The sequence below is a fragment of the Ambystoma mexicanum genome, chromosome 10 (assembly GCF_040938575.1).
Source record: "Ambystoma mexicanum isolate Mex_15411 chromosome 10, UKY_AmexF1_1, whole genome shotgun sequence".
NCBI lineage: Eukaryota > Metazoa > Chordata > Amphibia > Caudata > Ambystomatidae > Ambystoma > Ambystoma mexicanum.
In genome coordinates, this window is record NC_090932.1 from 741,780,208 (window position 1) to 741,798,432 (window position 18,225).

General features: G+C 43.4%; 1 protein-coding gene across 1 annotated transcript in view; it reads right to left on the reverse strand.

Annotated features, from left to right (window-relative positions):
* Positions 1–559: 559 nt before the first annotated feature.
* The window catches only part of MINDY4B (MINDY family member 4B), a 322,694-nt gene continuing 305,028 nt past the window's right edge, over positions 560–18,225 (reverse strand). Inside the window, exon 12 of the mRNA XM_069620371.1 lies at positions 560–896. Coding sequence (XP_069476472.1) covers positions 754–896 — 143 coding nt within the window. The 3' untranslated portion in view covers positions 560–753. The remainder of the gene's footprint in view (positions 897–18,225) is intronic.

An 18,225-nucleotide genomic window follows, 5' to 3' on the forward strand; every position in this document is an offset into this window, starting at 1 on the left:
ATCCCAGCATCAGGTCCAGGTTGTGTATGGACTCTTACATGCAAAGTAGCATATGCATATAGCTATCTGTCAGGGGAAACTGAAGTGCTACAGAGAGGTTGGATGACACCTCCGATCCAAACACCGACATCAGAAAATGTTCATTCTATGAGAGATACACAAAGCAGAATGTGTAGTTAATTTGAATTCTGTTATGGGTTAGGAAAATTTGTAAATAAAATGTCAACTTACACCAGGGGGCAATGACTGTTTTGGGGCCTGACCACACATCGTGCATATAAAGGAGTGGGAAGAGGGAGTGGAGGGGATAGTTCTTCCTGTGTTTCATTCACTAGAAATGGCATGATATGATAGGTTATTTATAACAAACTTAATACCCAGAGGTTTCTAAGCACGGACCCGGGGATCGAATCTGTATTGCTCTGTGTCGTCTTGCTTCCAACATGAGCATGTTGCACCTGAGCTATCCTCCCGAGACTAAGCATGATTCTTGTTTCTTTTCCATTTCAAAGTGTGGACATCCAAATCATGAAATCAAAATCAATGTAGCACACACATGTATCCTGAAAATATGTATTTTGTTTAATATGAGCTTATATACATGAATAATTTTATTCTGAAAATTCCTGTTATGAAGCACCACAGGATACTAGCTGAGTTGATAAATCTGGCTCCATGGGTTGATGTTTTCGGTGGGGCATCTTGGTGAGTTGCCGTGTGCAGAGTGTAAAGGGGATCTGTCTTCTCTTTTCATTAGAAGAACGGGACAGTCCCATTCCAGTTGATTGCTGCCCCTTCCCACTTGGTTCTGATGGCCATCTCCACCGAGGGAAACCTTTTTTCTGGATCAATTTCATCCGTCTGTTGGATTCCTTCCCAGTGATGAGAATGTGTATCTAAGAGAAAAATAGCATAGTTAAAATCCTATTGGCTTAGCAACTGATATAGCTCTAAGATGCATTTCACATGACGAAGACCTTGAATACACATACAACAGATGCACTGGTGGGGGAGCAATGGGGAGATAAGAAGCAAGATCAAGAACAATTTTAATTCTGATGACATTAAAAGGACAGATTGCAGCACTAACCACACACACAGTGATCAGCTTCATTCAGGGAGTGGGCTCTGAGCCCAAAGTGGCCCTGGAAATGTTTTTCAAGTGGCCCCATTTTACACTGTGCGAGCATACGTAGCGAGCACGCTACACTCCTTTAAGATGGGTATGTTGTTTCTCCGTCCAAGAAATTTTGGAAAAAATTAGTCCAAATATTGTTTTTGAATGCACATTTATTCCTATCTAAAGATTAAAAGTCAGTTTAATATTACAAAAAACTGACGTAAACATTTACTGTGAATGAGGAATAATATATTTTAAGTTTCAGACAGATCCTTTCCTTCAGAGGGATGCGGGGGTGGGGAGGGAGATGAAAGGAAGGGGATCTGGTGACTGTGAGAGAAGGCAAGACAAGCAGAAGACCAGGGTAATCACACTAGAGAGGCCCGCCAGGACATCTCAAGCATTCACTGTTGGACTGTTCCACCACAGACAAATCCTTTCCTTCAGAGGGATGTGGGGGTGGGGAGGGAGATGAAAGGAAGGGGATCTGGTGACTGTGAGAGAAGGTAAGACAAGCAGAAGACCAGGGTAATCACACTAGAGAGGCCCGCCAGGACATCCGAAGCATTCACTGTTGGACTGTTCCACCACTGACTTCATTTCAATGCATTTTCTGTGATTTATTCCTCATACTTTTCACTATGAATCTGTATGCAATCATATTTGCATACATAAAAAAGCAAATATAGTATTTAAAGGAAAACACCAAAGAGAAAAAGAAAACATCTCTCCTCCTGGCTGAGATGTTGTTGCATTGTCCAAGTATCTCAAATGGATGAAAAGTACTTAATAGGGCCACTGTTTTCTGCCTACAAAATCTGCTCCTTATGACGCTAGGTTGTCCATATGGGTAAAGGAGCTTTGAAAGTGTTTCTCTTTCCTGCGATGTAGGGTAATGAGACGGTCACTCTGCCGGGAAGTGGGATTGTTTGTTCCTTAGGTGTTCCTTTTTAAATAAACTTTTCTGAAATGATCCAACATGCCATGAAAAGATGGTCCTCAACATATGCATGCAAAACTATTGTCTGTTTTATAATGCCATCAAAGGATTATGCAGCCTTATATCCAATTACTTTCTCTCAGTGTACCTTTACAATGAATGCTTTAAAATATTGATTACAAATTCCTACAATTATCTTCCTGACATTAAAATGCAATGAAAAAATTTGATGAGATGGAAGGTGAATGTATTGAATACTTGCCAGTAATTTTCCTTGCTCCAATTCTTCCTTCCTTGTTCCAGTCCTCACTCTTAAGCTGAGTCTACCTCAAGAGACACGCAGCACCGATGCGTAAAAGGTCTTCAAAAACCTATCCTGCTCCCTTGCTAGAAAGGGACACCTTCGGTTTAGTTTATCCCGTGTGACTATGGAATCTTAACATGATTGAAGCAAAAGCTTCCTATCTCGTCCAGTCTGGGAAAACTCATGGGGCTATACCTAAGCAGCATGTCTTGCTTTAATCCATCTTAATCAAATCAAAAGATTTATTAATTTCGGATAGTTGCAAACATATTCATACAAGCCGAATCAGGTAGAGATCAAAACACACAAGAGCAGACAAGTATAAAATAGCAATACATGTGATTGGTAACAATGCAGTCATGTTACAAACCCTAAATGATGCAAATTAGTCAATTGGTATAAAAAAGGTGCAGACATTTGGTTAATAAATAAACCTAATTTCGCTAAAATACTCCCAAGTATTAGAAAAGACATCATCACTGATTTAGCCTATTCGGAAAACACTTCAGGAAGTCTAATAGCATAGCCTTCAATGGCTAAGAAACTCACCGTAGACTCCCTCATGGCCATGACATTTCACCAGATCTGGAAAACTGTCCACCCTAGGCCAAAAGCATCGGAAGCGTGAGAATCAGATTAAGTCGATGGAATACATGCCTCCTTACCAAGAATCCAAATTGTACAGAGGCATTAGAACATACAATTGATATTCAAAGAGGTTGATAATATGTGCAGTTATCTTCTTGTATATTAGCACAAGTATAATTGGAAAGATAACAATTCTGGATGAAAGGAAGTAAATGGTCTGCTCTGATGCTCAAATGAGGACTTGGCTGTCGGAATGGATGGAATATTGACGGTGTAGATGCTTGTCTGTGGGTTTTTGATGACCAGGACCTCACTGTATATCAGGGTTAGGCTGAGGTAGGCCATTTGCACACATTTCAGAGAAGTGATTGTGCACCACTGACGTAATGGTGAATTGATCTGAAGAAATATGAACACAGCAATACCTTTGAACAACACTGCAGGTGTACCTTGCCGTAGGAAGTGACTCTGCATTTCACCCCCCTGAAGCTGAGGCCATAGCAAGAGAAGGTGTTCACTGTATTAAACCTGATGGCCTTAAGGAGGTAATAGGCCTTGTAACGATGTTCCCTATTTTGTGCTGGGGACAGGGGAAAGGGCGTCTCAGGGGCATCTCCCTGAGCTACTAGATGATGGCCTGGGGAGATATGGTGAGGACCCCCTCGTTATCCCATTCTAGTCCCAACAGTGCAGCAGGAGATCATTACATGGGCCCCTGCCCCTCTTATTGCAGAAAAGCCTGAGAAATCCCTAGAACATACACAGTACCACTCCCCAGTAAATGTCAGTGGTGCCCGACTTTTAAAAGCTGCCTCGTGTGAAAACAGGGATTTGAACTCAAGCTGCTATTGTTGCTATCCACTGTCATGGAAGCAGGAAAAATCTAAACTAAGGAGAGAAAAATGCTTGAACATGTCTTTCAAATATCTCCTAGATACAAGAGATTGATTTCAACAGTTCAATGTATCGAATGGCCTTCTTAGGGAGTAAACGACTTTGAAAGCCAAGTGAGTTTCAGCAGCAGAGTAGGAAAGTAGCAATGCTGCATGTATGGAGGTTTGTGCAGGAAAAGAAAACAACATCCGTTAGTGTTTGTCTCATTCCTTAGCCTGCATATATGACTTTGCAGGTCATCAATTCTCTGGCACAATGTCCAAATGTGCAGGACCTCAGTGTTACAATGCATTGTCTCTGGGCTGGTACTTCACTTGGCAAGGTTATAATGTGTGAAACAAACCAACAAACATTTTTTCCCATAAACATTGGAGCACTGCAGACACAGAAGAAAGCTTTTCCATTTACTAAAGCACAAGGCTACGGTCTCCCTCAGGCAGTGCTGGGTGCTCAGACAGGGGATGGAAAAGATTCCAAGATGGCGACCAGCCTAGATGTAGACTCAGGCCAGCCCCCAGAGCTCAAAACCGGTACAGGTGAGCTTAGAAACCATAGCCAGTCCCAGTCCTGCCCCATTACCAAACACAGGTGAAAAACATCCCAACATGGGATAAGGCAGGAGGTTAAGCTTGATATAAACCAAGGATAAAAATGAGTCAACGTTTGAGTTCAAGGAAAGAAGGTAGAGATTCAAGGGCTGAAGCTGAAAAGTGTTTGGAAGAGAAGCATAGATTTTAGAGGCCAAAACTTGTAGGGCATGAGACTGGAACCCCAAGCACTTGTCTGGTCTGTGACCTTGTTATGAAAGGATTGAATATATGTGTAGATTGCAACTGAGGTAGAAGTAAAGTGCAATTGAGGTAGAAGTAAAAAAGTGTAACTTGAAACAAAGAAAAAAGGTGTTTGCCCTGCGGGCAGTGGCACCATGTCACAGCTAACAAAATGTTTTGAAGAACGGTGGTTCTGAACGGACGTATTTGAAGTCAGTAATCAGCAACCTTGCAACTGCAAATAACAATGGGTTATATTTTCCAAATCTATATACAACAACTGTTGCATTTCAGTGATACTTTCACTAACACATTCCTGCTGAAAATCCTGGACAAGGCTGCATATCTACAGATTCAGTCCTATCTGGAAACACACAACATCCTTCGTAAAAGACAGTCTGGCTTCCGCCCTCGTCACGGCACGGAATCAGTCCTACTCGACCTTAAGAATCAACTATTAGAAGCCATGGACAAAGGCAAATCCTCACTCCTCCTACTTCTAGATCTCTCGGCGGCCTTCGACTTGGTTGACCACAAGATCCTGTGCAAACACCTCATTGTCACTGCTCACTTCTCCAAAGAAGCCACAGCATGGATCACCTCCTTCCTGGAGGGCTGAACTATGAGAGTCTTCTCTGACCAGGCCTCACCCTCTCCATCCCCCATTGGGTGTGGAGTCCCTCAAGGATCCTGCACATCCCCCACCCTTTACAATCTATTCACTCTTCCCCTCTTCAGCGACCTTGAGGAACTTGGCATAGCCTTTACCAACTATGCCGATGCTACACAAATCCTACTCCCCATAACAGGTGACTATGGACAAGACCTCAAAACCCTCCAGAAGACATATGCTCGCATACAGGCCTGGATGGCAGCCAATGGCCTATGTCTAAATGGGGAAAAAAACAGAAATCCTACTGGTAGGCCCCAAAGAGTCCCTAAAAAACTAGATAATAAATACAGCTCCTTCAGTATTGAGAACACTGTTATAACAGCATCTGCTGCAGTGAAAACACTAGGAGTTTACTTGGACTCCACTCTTTCAATGAAAAGGCAAGTCAGCGCCATCTCATCATCGGCTGCACTCACTACTAAAATCATAAATGCAGTGAAACCCCACCTATCCCCAAATAACTGCCTCAACATTGCCAGAGCCACCATTGGTGCAAAGTTAGACTATTGCAACATTCTACTTGCGCAAGAACATCCACAGACTTCAAACCACGCAAAAAACAACGCCCTCAGAGCTGCCCTCAGTATCCCAAAGAGAGATCACATCTCCCAGGCGAGGAAAGATGCCCACTGGCTCCCCATCAAAGAACGTATAACATTCAAGGCCCTCACGATCATTCACAGGTGCCTCTCTCAGACTGCCCCAGCCTACCTAGCAGAAAGAATAAGCCAGGCTCCGGCCCACAGACCAAAACAAGACCAATACTCTCACCTACTCTCAGTCCCACCTTTTAACAGAGCCAAAGCTGGCGGCACTAGCTTCGAAGTTCTAGCCCCAAAAGCCTGAAACACCCTCCCATGCAGCTTAAGAAACGTAGAATCTCTCACAGTGTTCAGAAAAATGCTAAAGACTGAACTTTTCAACTAGAACGCTGAACATATTGTCTCAAACTCTGTTCCTCTGTAACCTCGTAACGCCCTTTAACAATGTTCTGTGTTCTCTGTTTTTTGTACTATTGCTTTCTAATGTTTTGCCCTAAAACCTGCTAAGTGAACATTCTGTAACAGCGCCACGATGCCTGCGGGCCGCTGGGCGCTTTATAAATCCAAATAAATAAATAAATAAATAAACACTATAATTGTGCCAGCGGTATACTTGAGGTCACCCCTTTCCAAGATAGTGGACTGTATTGCCAAAACAGGCACTTCCGATTTGCGTCCAGTTTTCTTCATGTTACCACGAGCAGGCAGCCGCCTCAGAATGTTTGTGTTTGGGCTGGCTATCGGCGTGAGATAAGAGATGAGTGTTCACAGTAACAATGGCAAGCTTAATTAGCGTGTTACCATTACGCGTGGCAAGCAAACATTATAGCGCTACTTTTTCTCCTTTCCCCTTTCCCTGTTTTCTATATTAGAAGTTCTGTTCCGCACTGGCGGTGTAATTCCTGATTCAGGTAATGGAAGGGTTCTGCTATGAATTTCTGCTATGATTAACCCCAGTGAAGCCGATCAGGTCTTGCTTCATATACTAATGTTTTCATTTTAGCTTGTATTTCCCAAAAGTGGGGTGTCAATATAGCAAGCACCTACAGGAATGGTTGTTAAGATGGTAATTTAATATGCACCGGAGCACCGGAGTCCCGCCGGACATGTGCTTTAAGAGGTACCATGGCAACTCACTGCATGAAAATGCATGCTTCATGGTGTACTTGGCTCTGATGTCACCCAATGGGTCAGTATGATGGTATCACTCACATTAACTATGTAATTTTACCATCCAATATAAAACTTGTGTCCGTTTAAAGTATGGCTAATAATGTTCTGTTTTCATGCACTCATACTTTCCCTTTTATGTTTTTTCTTCCTTGATCATGATATGCAATATTTGTATCTTTTCAATGTTTAGGGTTGGGTCAAACCAATGAATCTTTCATTTTTAATTTATTTCACTGGATCCTGTTAATGTACTCTTTTGAAAATCTTCTGCCTTGCTTCCCTTGCCCCTAATGCCCCAGGTTTGCTTTGATTTGATGAACTTCAAAAATACAAATCTGTGTTATTTTTGATTAATGTATGGTTATGACTACTTATATCACTTTGTTCTGTTTCAATAGGTTGACAGCCTGGAAGCAGACCGGTGGTCGAAACACATGTCGGTTGCTCCATCCTATTAAATTTGATCACATTTCTATCAATTGTATTTGTGCAGTGTGGTTGTGTACTTTTTTGAATTGGGTTTTAGAAGCAGCTGGAAGGTAAAAAAAAAGGTGGGTGGAGAGACTCGTATAACCTAAGGGGCTGGAGAGAGTTGAGACTAGGGAGGGAGTGAAGGCTGATGAGTGAAAGACTAAGAGTTTGGAGAGTGGAGGTCGTACTGTAGGTTAGGTGGAGGTTATGTCTTGAGGAGATGTAAAGGTTAAGGTGAAGGTGTATGTTCTGGATAAGACTATGGTGGTAGCGTCCAGAGAGGGTGGTGGTGGTGGAGAGAATAAATAGGTGCTAACAACTGCAGATCTCAGTTGCTGTTTGTTTGTTAGGTATGAGTGCAGTCCAACTGGTGTGGGACTACACAAGACTTATCTCTTGCTATTAGGTAACCCACTTTTCAGTAAAGGCCTGCATGGTTGTCCTCCAGGACAGCCAGCCGGCCAATGGAACTGGTTTCACTCAAGTTCCCATTCATTCACAGCCCCAGTCTGTCAATCACACAGCAGCGTGGTTGTCCTGCAGGACAACCAGCCGGCAAATTGGAACTGGTTTTACTCAGGCACACCGACAAAGGACAGGGAGGTTTTGGGACCCTCCCTCACTTCCTGCCTTTCCAGACACACTGGATCCTAGGTGGGCTTCAGGGCTGCAGCCCGCCAAAGGCAAACTACACAAAGGACTCTAACCTGATGCAAACAGTGTAAAAGCCTAGAAGAAACTGACTAACAAAAAATGGAGAAAAAGAAGACAGGGGCCATTTTGGGAAAATGGTCACCCTTGTGTGCAGCACTGCAGCTGAGGTATGAGCATGCAGCTACATGTCACTAGATAGTAAAAAAAAAGAAAACACTGCCACCAGCCATTCAAGTGAGTTAGTGTAACAAAATGTTACATGAGGAATGGGTTAAAAGAATTACTAGGTAACTCCTCTAGCACTCCACATAGGGTGGAGTGTGCTTGACCCATAAAGTAAAGGTTAGTAAGACAGGGGTCATCTTACTATTCTTGGGGACAGTAGTTCACCCACGAAAATGTTGTTAAACATTAAGAGAAGTCCAAAGGACTTCTCAGTGACACTAAGGTGCTGTGTGTCACAATGCAAAAGCAGATGCCAATCGAGTTTACCAGACTCCATAAAACTGTAAGTAACATATAACATCATAGTCAGGAAAACACAATAGTGAGTGAGGAAAAAGGTCCCACTCACTCAGGAGTACAAATTAAAAAGCCCTGAATCCAGCAAAAGAGCTGGGGTCTCTAAGGTTAAAGGGAATTGGCACAGAAATTAAAATTCTCCCTAACACTCATCGCCCCATACTAAGGAACAGGATGATTTAATCCATTCCTGGTTGAATCTCTTGTTCCAGTTGTTCATACTTTCTGGAGAGAGCAGCAGCATTTTGGTGTTTGCATCCTGACATATGCTCAATGGTACAATCAAACCCTTGGAGGCTGATAGACCATCAAAGTAATTTAGGATGTCCCCCTTCATATGCATTAACCATCTCAAGGGTTGGTGGTCTGTTTGAATAAGGAAAGTAGAACCATACATGTATGGCCTAAACTTCTTCTATAGTTGCCCAACGTGTTTCACGGTCCTTCAGTTTCCTACTGATGTAGCCAATAGGGTGTTTGTCATGAACCGCCGTCTGCGTCCCTTCTGGACTTCGTGGTCCCTGACACACATGGCCGCTTGATGCGGAACACTGCTTTCCAGTCTCTGCGTTACACGCTCTACGTTCTAGAAAACAGACACGCCCCCGCGGCTCTGAACGTCTCACCGCTACTGCTCGCCGTAGCTGGACGTGTGCTGCCGGAGTTCGCTCGGCGCTATTTTCCTGATCTCTCTATTCCCGGTTCCTTGATTCCTCCTCCTTTCCTTTCATCCCTCAAACTTACCTGGATTTTTGCCCGCGCTCGAGCCACGGTTTCCGTGCCTCCGCGCACGGACATTGTTCCTTCCTGGTTCCGTCCTGGACAATCTGAACGAAGCACGCTGGAATCCGAAGACCTGTGCGCGGTCTTATATAAATCCCGGGCCGTGCGGAGGAAGTCACAAAAGAAGGTTGCAAGCACACAGGAAAGACAGGTGAGAAGGGGAGAGACTTGTGACAGTGTTCTCTGCCTTGCTCATCCAGTATACTTAAGACTGTACCTATCCCTACATTGGAATCACCTGTTTATACTATAAAGGATTGGTTGTAATCAGGAGCTCTTAAGACTGGACCTTTGCAGACAGCTTGTTTCAGCCCTCTAAATGCCTTGGCACACTCCTCTTTCCATCTGACCTTCTTAGGAAATATTGGAGAGGAGATGACATTCAGGGGAGAAACTATGGTCCCATAGTTCTCAATGAAATTTCTCTAGTACCCAGTGAGAACTAGAAAGGCTCTCACTTGGGTTTGAGTAGTGGGGGTGGCCCAGTCCTGTACATCTTGTACTTTGCTAGGCAATGGCCTTATTTCACTTCCTCCTACCTCATATCCAAGGTAGACCACTTTTCTCTGACCAATTTGACATGTACATGCCTTTATGGTCAGATGGGCCTGTTCAAGAGCCTGCAATACATATCCAAGGTCATGAAGATGGTCTTCCCAAGGTGGGCTGAACACTGCTATACCATCCAAGAATGCCATGCAGAAGTTCTCTAACCAGTTCAGAACCTGGTTCACCATCCTGTGGAATGAGGCAGGTGCATTCTTTAATTCAAAAGGCATGCCCCTAAACTGGTATAAGCCTTCTTGCGTGGAAAATGCAGTTTTCTCCTTGCCATGGTCTGTCAGTGCTATTTGCCAATAGCCTGATGTGAAGTCAAATAAGCTGAGGAACTTGGTAGATCCAAGTTTGTCCACCAGTTCATCTTTCATTTGTAATGGATGGGCATCCGTCTTTGTGACTGCATTTAGAGCTCTATAGACCACACATAATCTCAATTCCTTGGTTCCTGCTTTTGGTACTTGTACAACTGGACTAGCCAATGGACTTATAGATGGCTCTATAACACCGAGGTCATGCATCTTGTTAACCTCTTCCTTAATATGAGTTCTGACATGATCAAACATTCTGTAGCCCCTGCTTTTGAAAGACTGTCACCAGTGAGAATATCATGCTGGCCCTAAGGTGTCAAGCCTGGTATCAGAGAAAACAGGGAGGCAAACTGACTTAACAGTGCTTTGCACTTCTCATGTTTCTGCAGAGTCAGATCTGAAGAGAGTTTGACTCCTTCAACTGTCTCATCTGAAGGGTGCCCCCTGAGGAGATCAGGGAGAGGCTCACTCTACTCTTCCTCTTGATCAGAGACTAGAAGCAAAGCTCCCACTTCCGGTCTAGAGACATATACCTTCAGACGGTTCGTGTGAAAGACCCTAGGTGCCTCCTTTGGGTTCCCCAAGTCTGCTAAATTATTCACCTCTCCAAGTTTGCCTACAACCGGGTCCTATACATTTGTCCTGTAAGGCCCCCTCCCCTGTAGGAACCATAACCAATACTAACTGGTCTGGAGTAAATTCTACCATGTTGGCCTTCTGGTCATGCCAATGTTTGACCAGAGCCTGACCAGCTTTCAAGTTTTCGGTTGCTTCTGTCATCAAATGTAGCATCCTCCTCCTGAGGTCTAGCACATAGTGATACAGAGTGGCTTGAGGGATGGAGGACTCTCCAAACCCTCTTTGATCAGGGCCAAAGGGCCTCTGACTGGATGGCCTTAGAGGAGCTCAAAGGGGCTGAAACCCACTCCAGCTTGAGGCACCTCTCTGTAAGCAAATAAAAGGGATGGCAGTAGAAGGTCCCAATTTCTTCTCAGGGGTTCCTCTAAGGCACCTATCATGCTCTTAATTGTCCTGTTAAACCTCTCTACCAACCCATTTGTTTGAGGGTAGTAGGCAGTTGAGAACTTGTAAATGACTCCACAGTTCTTCCACATGGTTTGCATGTAGTGGGAAATAAAATGAGATCCCCCGTCAGAGATAATTTCGTTAGGAAACCAAACCCTGGTAAAAAAAAAAAGGAGAGCCTTAGCCACTGGTTGGGCAGTAACAGTCCTCATAGGTATAGCTTCAGGGTACCTGGTAGCACGGTCTACCATATCCAATATAAATCGATTGCCTGCGGAAGTAGGAGGGTCTAGGAGACCAACAATGTCAACCCCCACCCTCTCAAAAGGAACTCCAACCACTCGGAGGGGCACTAAAGGTGCCACATTCTTGGATCCACTTTTGCCAGAGGTCTGGCAGGTGTGGCAGCTTCTACAATGTCTGTCACCATCTGCACCCATCTTGGGCCAGTAAAAGTACAGATAAAGCCTCACATTGGTCTTCTTGGAGCTCAAGTGACCAGCCAGAGGTATCACATGTGCTAGTTGTAGTAGCTTAAATCTCACCTCCTGGGGTACTACCAGTCACTGAAGTCCCCTGGGGTAGATTATGTAGGCTCACTGTAGAGGAGTCCATCCTCCCAGTAGAGTCTATGCTTCACTGGCTCATGCCCTTCAAGCTGGGAAGCTGTCTGTTGTCTCAGACATTCTAGAGAGGAACACTCTCTCTGTCCTCTGCTGAAATCTGCCCTAGACGGTCCACCTTCTGCAAGCAAAGACTGCAGCTATAAAGAAATACATATTTATTATATAACTTTAAGTGTGTAAGTGTTTAATTGATACTTGTATTTACTGGTTTCATCGCACAGCTCTACAGCTCACATTACCCCTCTTTAGATAAGCCTGGCTGCTCAGTCACACTACCAACTTGTGTAGTACAGGACTATACGAACAGTTAGATCCTCCCAGAGGGATTCAGGCAGTCAATTATCCCAGCATTAAAGTGTTCAACATTTAAAACCTGTCAGGGAACACGCACTACCAAAGCCAACAGGTTCAGAAGGAGGCCACAGGGAGCTAGGACAACAAAAGTCAATGGACAAAGTCAAAGGTCTGATGCTCTTCTTCTTAGAAAAATGTTCTCAAATAGTCATTGTTCAAAAGAGAAATCACAGCAAAACTCAAGAGGAGTCACCGTTGGAAAGCACACGCTGTAAGGCCAATGCAGGTAAGTTCAGGTCAACGACTGTAGGGTTAAATTGAACCCCAATATCAAATCAAAAGGATAAAATACTCCATACCCCACAGTATTTTGAAAATGAAGAAAGATTTCCAGCTGGTTGCCTTCACGATGCAATGCAGTAGACCTTTGTTACTGGTCCTTGGTCGTGGGGATGAAAGGCAGGATGACTGGTGGGCTCCTGTGGCAGTACTCGAGAGAGGGACTCAGCACCAATGGAATTCCGCCAATTCAGCAGCTCTTTGTGGTTTTGGCGCCTTTTTCTCAGCGCACGTGAAGAACGAAAAGCTCTGGTTAGGATTTCCTTGATCCCTCGGTCCTGTACTCTGGTGAGGGGACTCTGGATGCGGATTTCATGCTTTTTTAGTGTCCTCTGGATGCCCATGGATATCGGGTCAAATTCAGACTTTGGAAGACAATGCACGCGCAAGTGGTCGAGCAACCCCGGGTATTGGGCTTCTGCAGCCTTGGAAAGTTACAGCAAGTCAGGGGTTACACCAAAATAGAGTTTGTCTCGAGTGTAGTTGGTCCCACCGGCATGCTGGAGGAAGGTGTCCTTTACGGGTCTTCCCAGTCGATTCAGAAACAGGGTCAGCACAGCTGCAGGGCTTCATTGGGCCCTTCGTGGACCAGGAGGGTGCTGCTGGGTCTTCTCTCATCTTCTGATTCGGATGTTGTCCTTCAGTGGTCGACTTTGCTCTTAATCCCAAAAAACCTGCTTTTTATGCAAGTTCCTATTCATTCACAGCCCTAGGCTGTCAATCACATGGCAGCCAATTGGAACTGGTTTCCCTCAGGCATACCTATAGACAAAAGACAGGGTAGTTTTGGGACCCTCCCTCACTTCCTGCCTTTCCAGACAGAACTGGAACCTGGGTGGGCTTCATGGCTGAAGCCCGCCAAAGACAAACTACACGAAGGACTCAAACCTGATGTAAACAACATAAAAGCCTAGAAGAAACTAACTAACAAGAAATGGCAAAAAAAGAAGACCGGGACCATTTTGGGAAAATGGTTACTCTTGTGTGCAACACTGCTGCTGAGGTAGCAGCCTGCATATACATGTCAGTAAGTAGTAGAAAATAAACCACTGCCACCAGCCATTCAAGTGAGTTAGTGTAACAAAATGTTACATGAGGAATGGTTAAAGGAATTACTAGGTAACCCCCCAGCACTCCACATAGGTTGGTGTGCGCTGGACCCATATAGTAAAGGTAAGTAAGACAGGGTAAGACAGGAGTCATCTTACTATCCTTGGGAACAGTAGTCCACCCAAGAAAATGTCGTTAAACATTGAGAGAAGTCCAAGAGACTTCTCAGTGGCACTGCACAAAAGGTGCTCTGTGTCACAATGCAAAAGCACATGCCTATGAAGATTACCAGACTCCATAAAACAGTAAGGAACATAGAAAATCATAGCCAGGAAAACATATGAGTGAGTGAGAAACAGGTCCCACTCACTCAGGAGTAACATATTAAAAAGCCCTGAATCCAGCAAAAGAGCTGGGGGTTTAAAGGGAATTGGCACAGAAATGAACATCCTCCCTAACACTGTTCTTTGCAGGTTCACTTAGAATCCTGTGGCTCAGAGGGAATAAACACTAGGGCATGAGATTATTTTACCCTGAAAGATCCAGGGACATGAGCACCAAGCTTGGAGGTAAGTCCTGTTCCAGCCATCAGATCAACAGCCATAGCGGCCCCGCAGGCGCCGGCTACCAGCTTCCAGCATATAAGGAATATCTTTTTGAAAAACGTCTGTCCTACCTTCATGTATGAGGCTCAGCTCCCTTTTTGTTTGTCCCAGTTTGGCAAAGCATCACTTCTCAACTTCCTGCTGCAAATCTCTCGCGATAAATCCACCCCCCTGCCAGCAGCCTACTTGGCGCTGTGGGCCTCATAAGCACTGCTTATGACTTTATTTCTTCAAGCAGAACACTTAAAGTGGGTGCGATTTACAAGTGATGGCCCATTTAAGAGACCATTGTTTTGGATAAGATGTTTTTGTTTCCACGTGAAGAACTGCAAAGGGGCATTTTTATTTTGAAAGCACATGCAAAGCACCAGTTAGCTACCTAAAATCTGTGCCCTCCTCCAGGACAATTAAACAGATTACACAAAACCGTTTTAAACTATCTGCCTTATTTGTACATGTTCCTATTAAACACACCAACAAGTGTTTATTTTAGTTAGAATGCAACATTTTCCTCACATTATATATGAAGCATGCAAAGACCAGGAGCCATTCCAGGGTCAGGGCTAAGCTGCCACTCGATAATTTGGGCGTGAGCTGCAAGGATAGAGATTGAAGGTGACCTTGACCCAAAGTTACCACAGAGAAGATATCAAACAAGCAGTTAGGTCTCCTACTACCAGCGCTCAAGACTCTGTGATTAAAAAGTTATTTAAAAAGATCAGGTGCTATCAATGATCAATTCCAACTCATTAGCTGACAGCAGCCTACACGTGTTTTGGCCAATAAAGGTCCATCAATTATTCCTGTGAAACCCCTGTAAAGGCATTGGTATCTTCATCGATTCTCATGTAAACACATGTAAATGCAGAATGCTGATCTTTGCCCATTTGGTTTGTGGGTCTTAACACACCCGATTTATTGTTAGGATTCTATGAAGATACCAGTGCCCTACAGAAGTTTCACAGGAATCATTGATGTTGCCCTGAGGAGGACCTTTAGTGGTCAAAACACGTGTAGGCTGTTGTATAATATGTATAATAGAACATCTGATGAGTTGGAATTGATCGTTGACAGCACCTGATCTTTTTGAAGAACATTTTAAATTACAGAGTCTTGAGCACCCATAGTGGGAGACCTAACTGCTTGTTATATATGAAAAATGCCTTTGTCAAACATTGAAACACAAACAGGTACACTTTTCAAACATTAACTTTTGTTATATGTCTGTAAGTCTTGAAAGTGCATTTGCAAAATCCACAGGCCATTTTTGGCCTTCTGCTCAATTTCATTGTGGTATTTGTAGTCTTCCATTCAAGGTGGGCGGATAATGCCACCATTTCTTTTGCCTACCATATTTCTATAAGGATTTATATGTTTGTGTGGGTAGTTGACTATGGTTTGTGTACTTTTCAGGTTATCTTTATTAAACGAGTATTGTTGAAAATCGAATGTGGGGTGAGAATTGAAAGGATGAGAGGGAAAGTGAGTCATAAATATTTGCACAGGATGTGATAAGAGAGGTTGTCATCCTGGAGACTGGAGGGACTTTTTTCTCTGGTTCTGGCCCTGTTCTGATTTTCAGGACACAAGTCGATACATGTGGGTGGACAGCACCCACCCACTTTTTTCAGAGGGTGGATACAACCTTTGTTGGGTGTTTTGGAGGCCAGCAAAAAAAAGTTTGCTTGCTCAAGTATTCTGCTACTAGGATTTCACCCATGTTTTCATGTTTCCAGCGCAGATGCTTACCCACAAGACTACATAAAAGTGTCAATAAAGCACGCATCGCATGTTTGCATTTCGTTTTCATTGGAATATTTTTTTATAAATTGTTGGTCTCAAAGATGGGCACCTTTTATACTTTGCCAGCATAGTTATTGGAAATTCTCCTCTCTCAGATTATTTTTCCAGGTAGATTATTCTTTTTGAAAGGCCAATGTCCTGTGCTCGTTCTTCTAAGGGAAAAGGCCAATTGAACTAAATTTGCATATTTCACTTTAAGATATGTTCACTTATTTTGCATATATTCTTGGGTGCCAGCTTTAGATTTCTTCTACGGGGGCAGAGATTCCCAAACTGGGTGACACAATGGAGCTGTACCCATCCCCAGGTCAAAAGAGCAAATTTTGCAACAGGAATACTGAAAAAAAGCATATGATTTAGAGGTAGGTCTAAACATATAACATCTCAGCAACAGTCACCTAACCTGCTGAGTTGCCTTTGCAGGATTCTGCGATAGGATCCCCTGCTACTCCTGCCCTGCTCCCACAATGCAAATTGGGCATGCCACCCACTCAAATCAAGGGGCAGGTGGTTCACTAACGAGGCTCCCTTGCCATTTTGAAGAGAGCAGCTATTACTAATTTTGCAAGATGCATGCTAAAACGTCACCAAGCCTGAACCCAGTAGGAGACGAGACAGAAGCCCTGCTACAACAAATGATTTAGATGAGCATGGCAAGGAGAACAGGTGCAACTAAACCCTCTGCCCCCATGTCCTCAACACCTATGCATATATTATTGAGTCCCCATACCCCCACTTTTTTAGGACTTGAGCCTTGTTTATTTTGTTACTATTTGACGACCTGAAAACTGCGTACTTCCCTGCCTCAAGACCTCCAAGGTAAATAGGCTGTATAGCACTATAAGGCAATCCTGCAGTGGGCTCAAACTGCCCTGACTGCCCTATGGCTAATCCGTGCCCTGACATGACAATCGTGGAACCTGCTTGGAGTGTATTTCTTTTAACAGCCAAAATAATCCTTATCTGTAGCTTCTGAAATAAAAGCATCTTGCGAGTTTGGACAACATGACCAAATATATTCACAATCAAAATAAAAACTATTGGGAAACGCCTGCAAAAACAGCAGTTAGCTTCAGTTAGCAGAATACATTCACCATATTTTTGTAATGCTTTCCATAGTCAGATGGTGTTTTCCAACAACAAAAGTTACAAAAGGTAATTTCACAAACAATATTTCTACCAATTACATCTGGGAATGGAAGAGTTCAAGTTCCTGAATTGCATAATGGCCTCAAACCGGCTTCTCCACCTAACCAAAGTGTGTGCTCCTGGCCAAATCCTTTTATCTCAATATGCCTTCTGACAAAATTAAAGGTCAATAGAAGGTATTCAGCTCACACTGTCAGCTTCTTCAAAAAAGCCTCACTCCTGATGTTGCCACATAGGTATATATTCATTTTTATATTTTGTATTTTTTATTAAAGCATTCAGCGTAAAAAAATACAAACTTTTGCTTATACAGACATTTTTACACAAACACAAACACAAGCCAAACTCTTCCTCTTTTTCTGTTCCTACATCAGTTTCAGTCCTGATTTGGCTACGTGTTTTGATTTTTCCCAAAAAATTCAATTTTTACAGGTCCATTATTCAATTGTTCTTTAGGCATGATCCAGCCTTTTTGGCATTGTTTCCAGAAACATTCCCAATCCGTTTCTGGTTTTTCTTTTCAGCTCATCATACACCGCTGACCACCCTAAGTCTGGGTCTAGAGCACATAATGGTGTTAATATTGGTTGTTGTAGATGTCCCCTTTCTGTTCGCAGTTCAGGACAAAACAAAATTAGATGTCGTGTTGATTCCTCGTCTTGTTTGCATAATCGACATCCTTTTTCCTTTGCCAGGCCATATCTAATCAGATTGTTCTTCGTTCTTAAGATATTCAAGCGAAAGCGCATTATTAGATCTCTATGGTTCTGGTTAGTGCTTTTTTCTAGGTATCCTGGCAAGATCTGTGGACATCTGGTCATTTTAGTAGATAAATTGTGAAAGTTTGAAGCTTCTCGTGCGCATTCTGTTTCCGCCCAATCGACTGACGACAAGAGTATTTTTACTTTCTTTGGCTGTTTGCACAGTGCTTCAGTTGTAACATTCATGTTTTGCAGTATTTCCTTGCATTTCGATTTCCATTTGGCTAGTGGCCAGAAAGGCATTTTTTCTGTTTCTTTTTTCAATATTA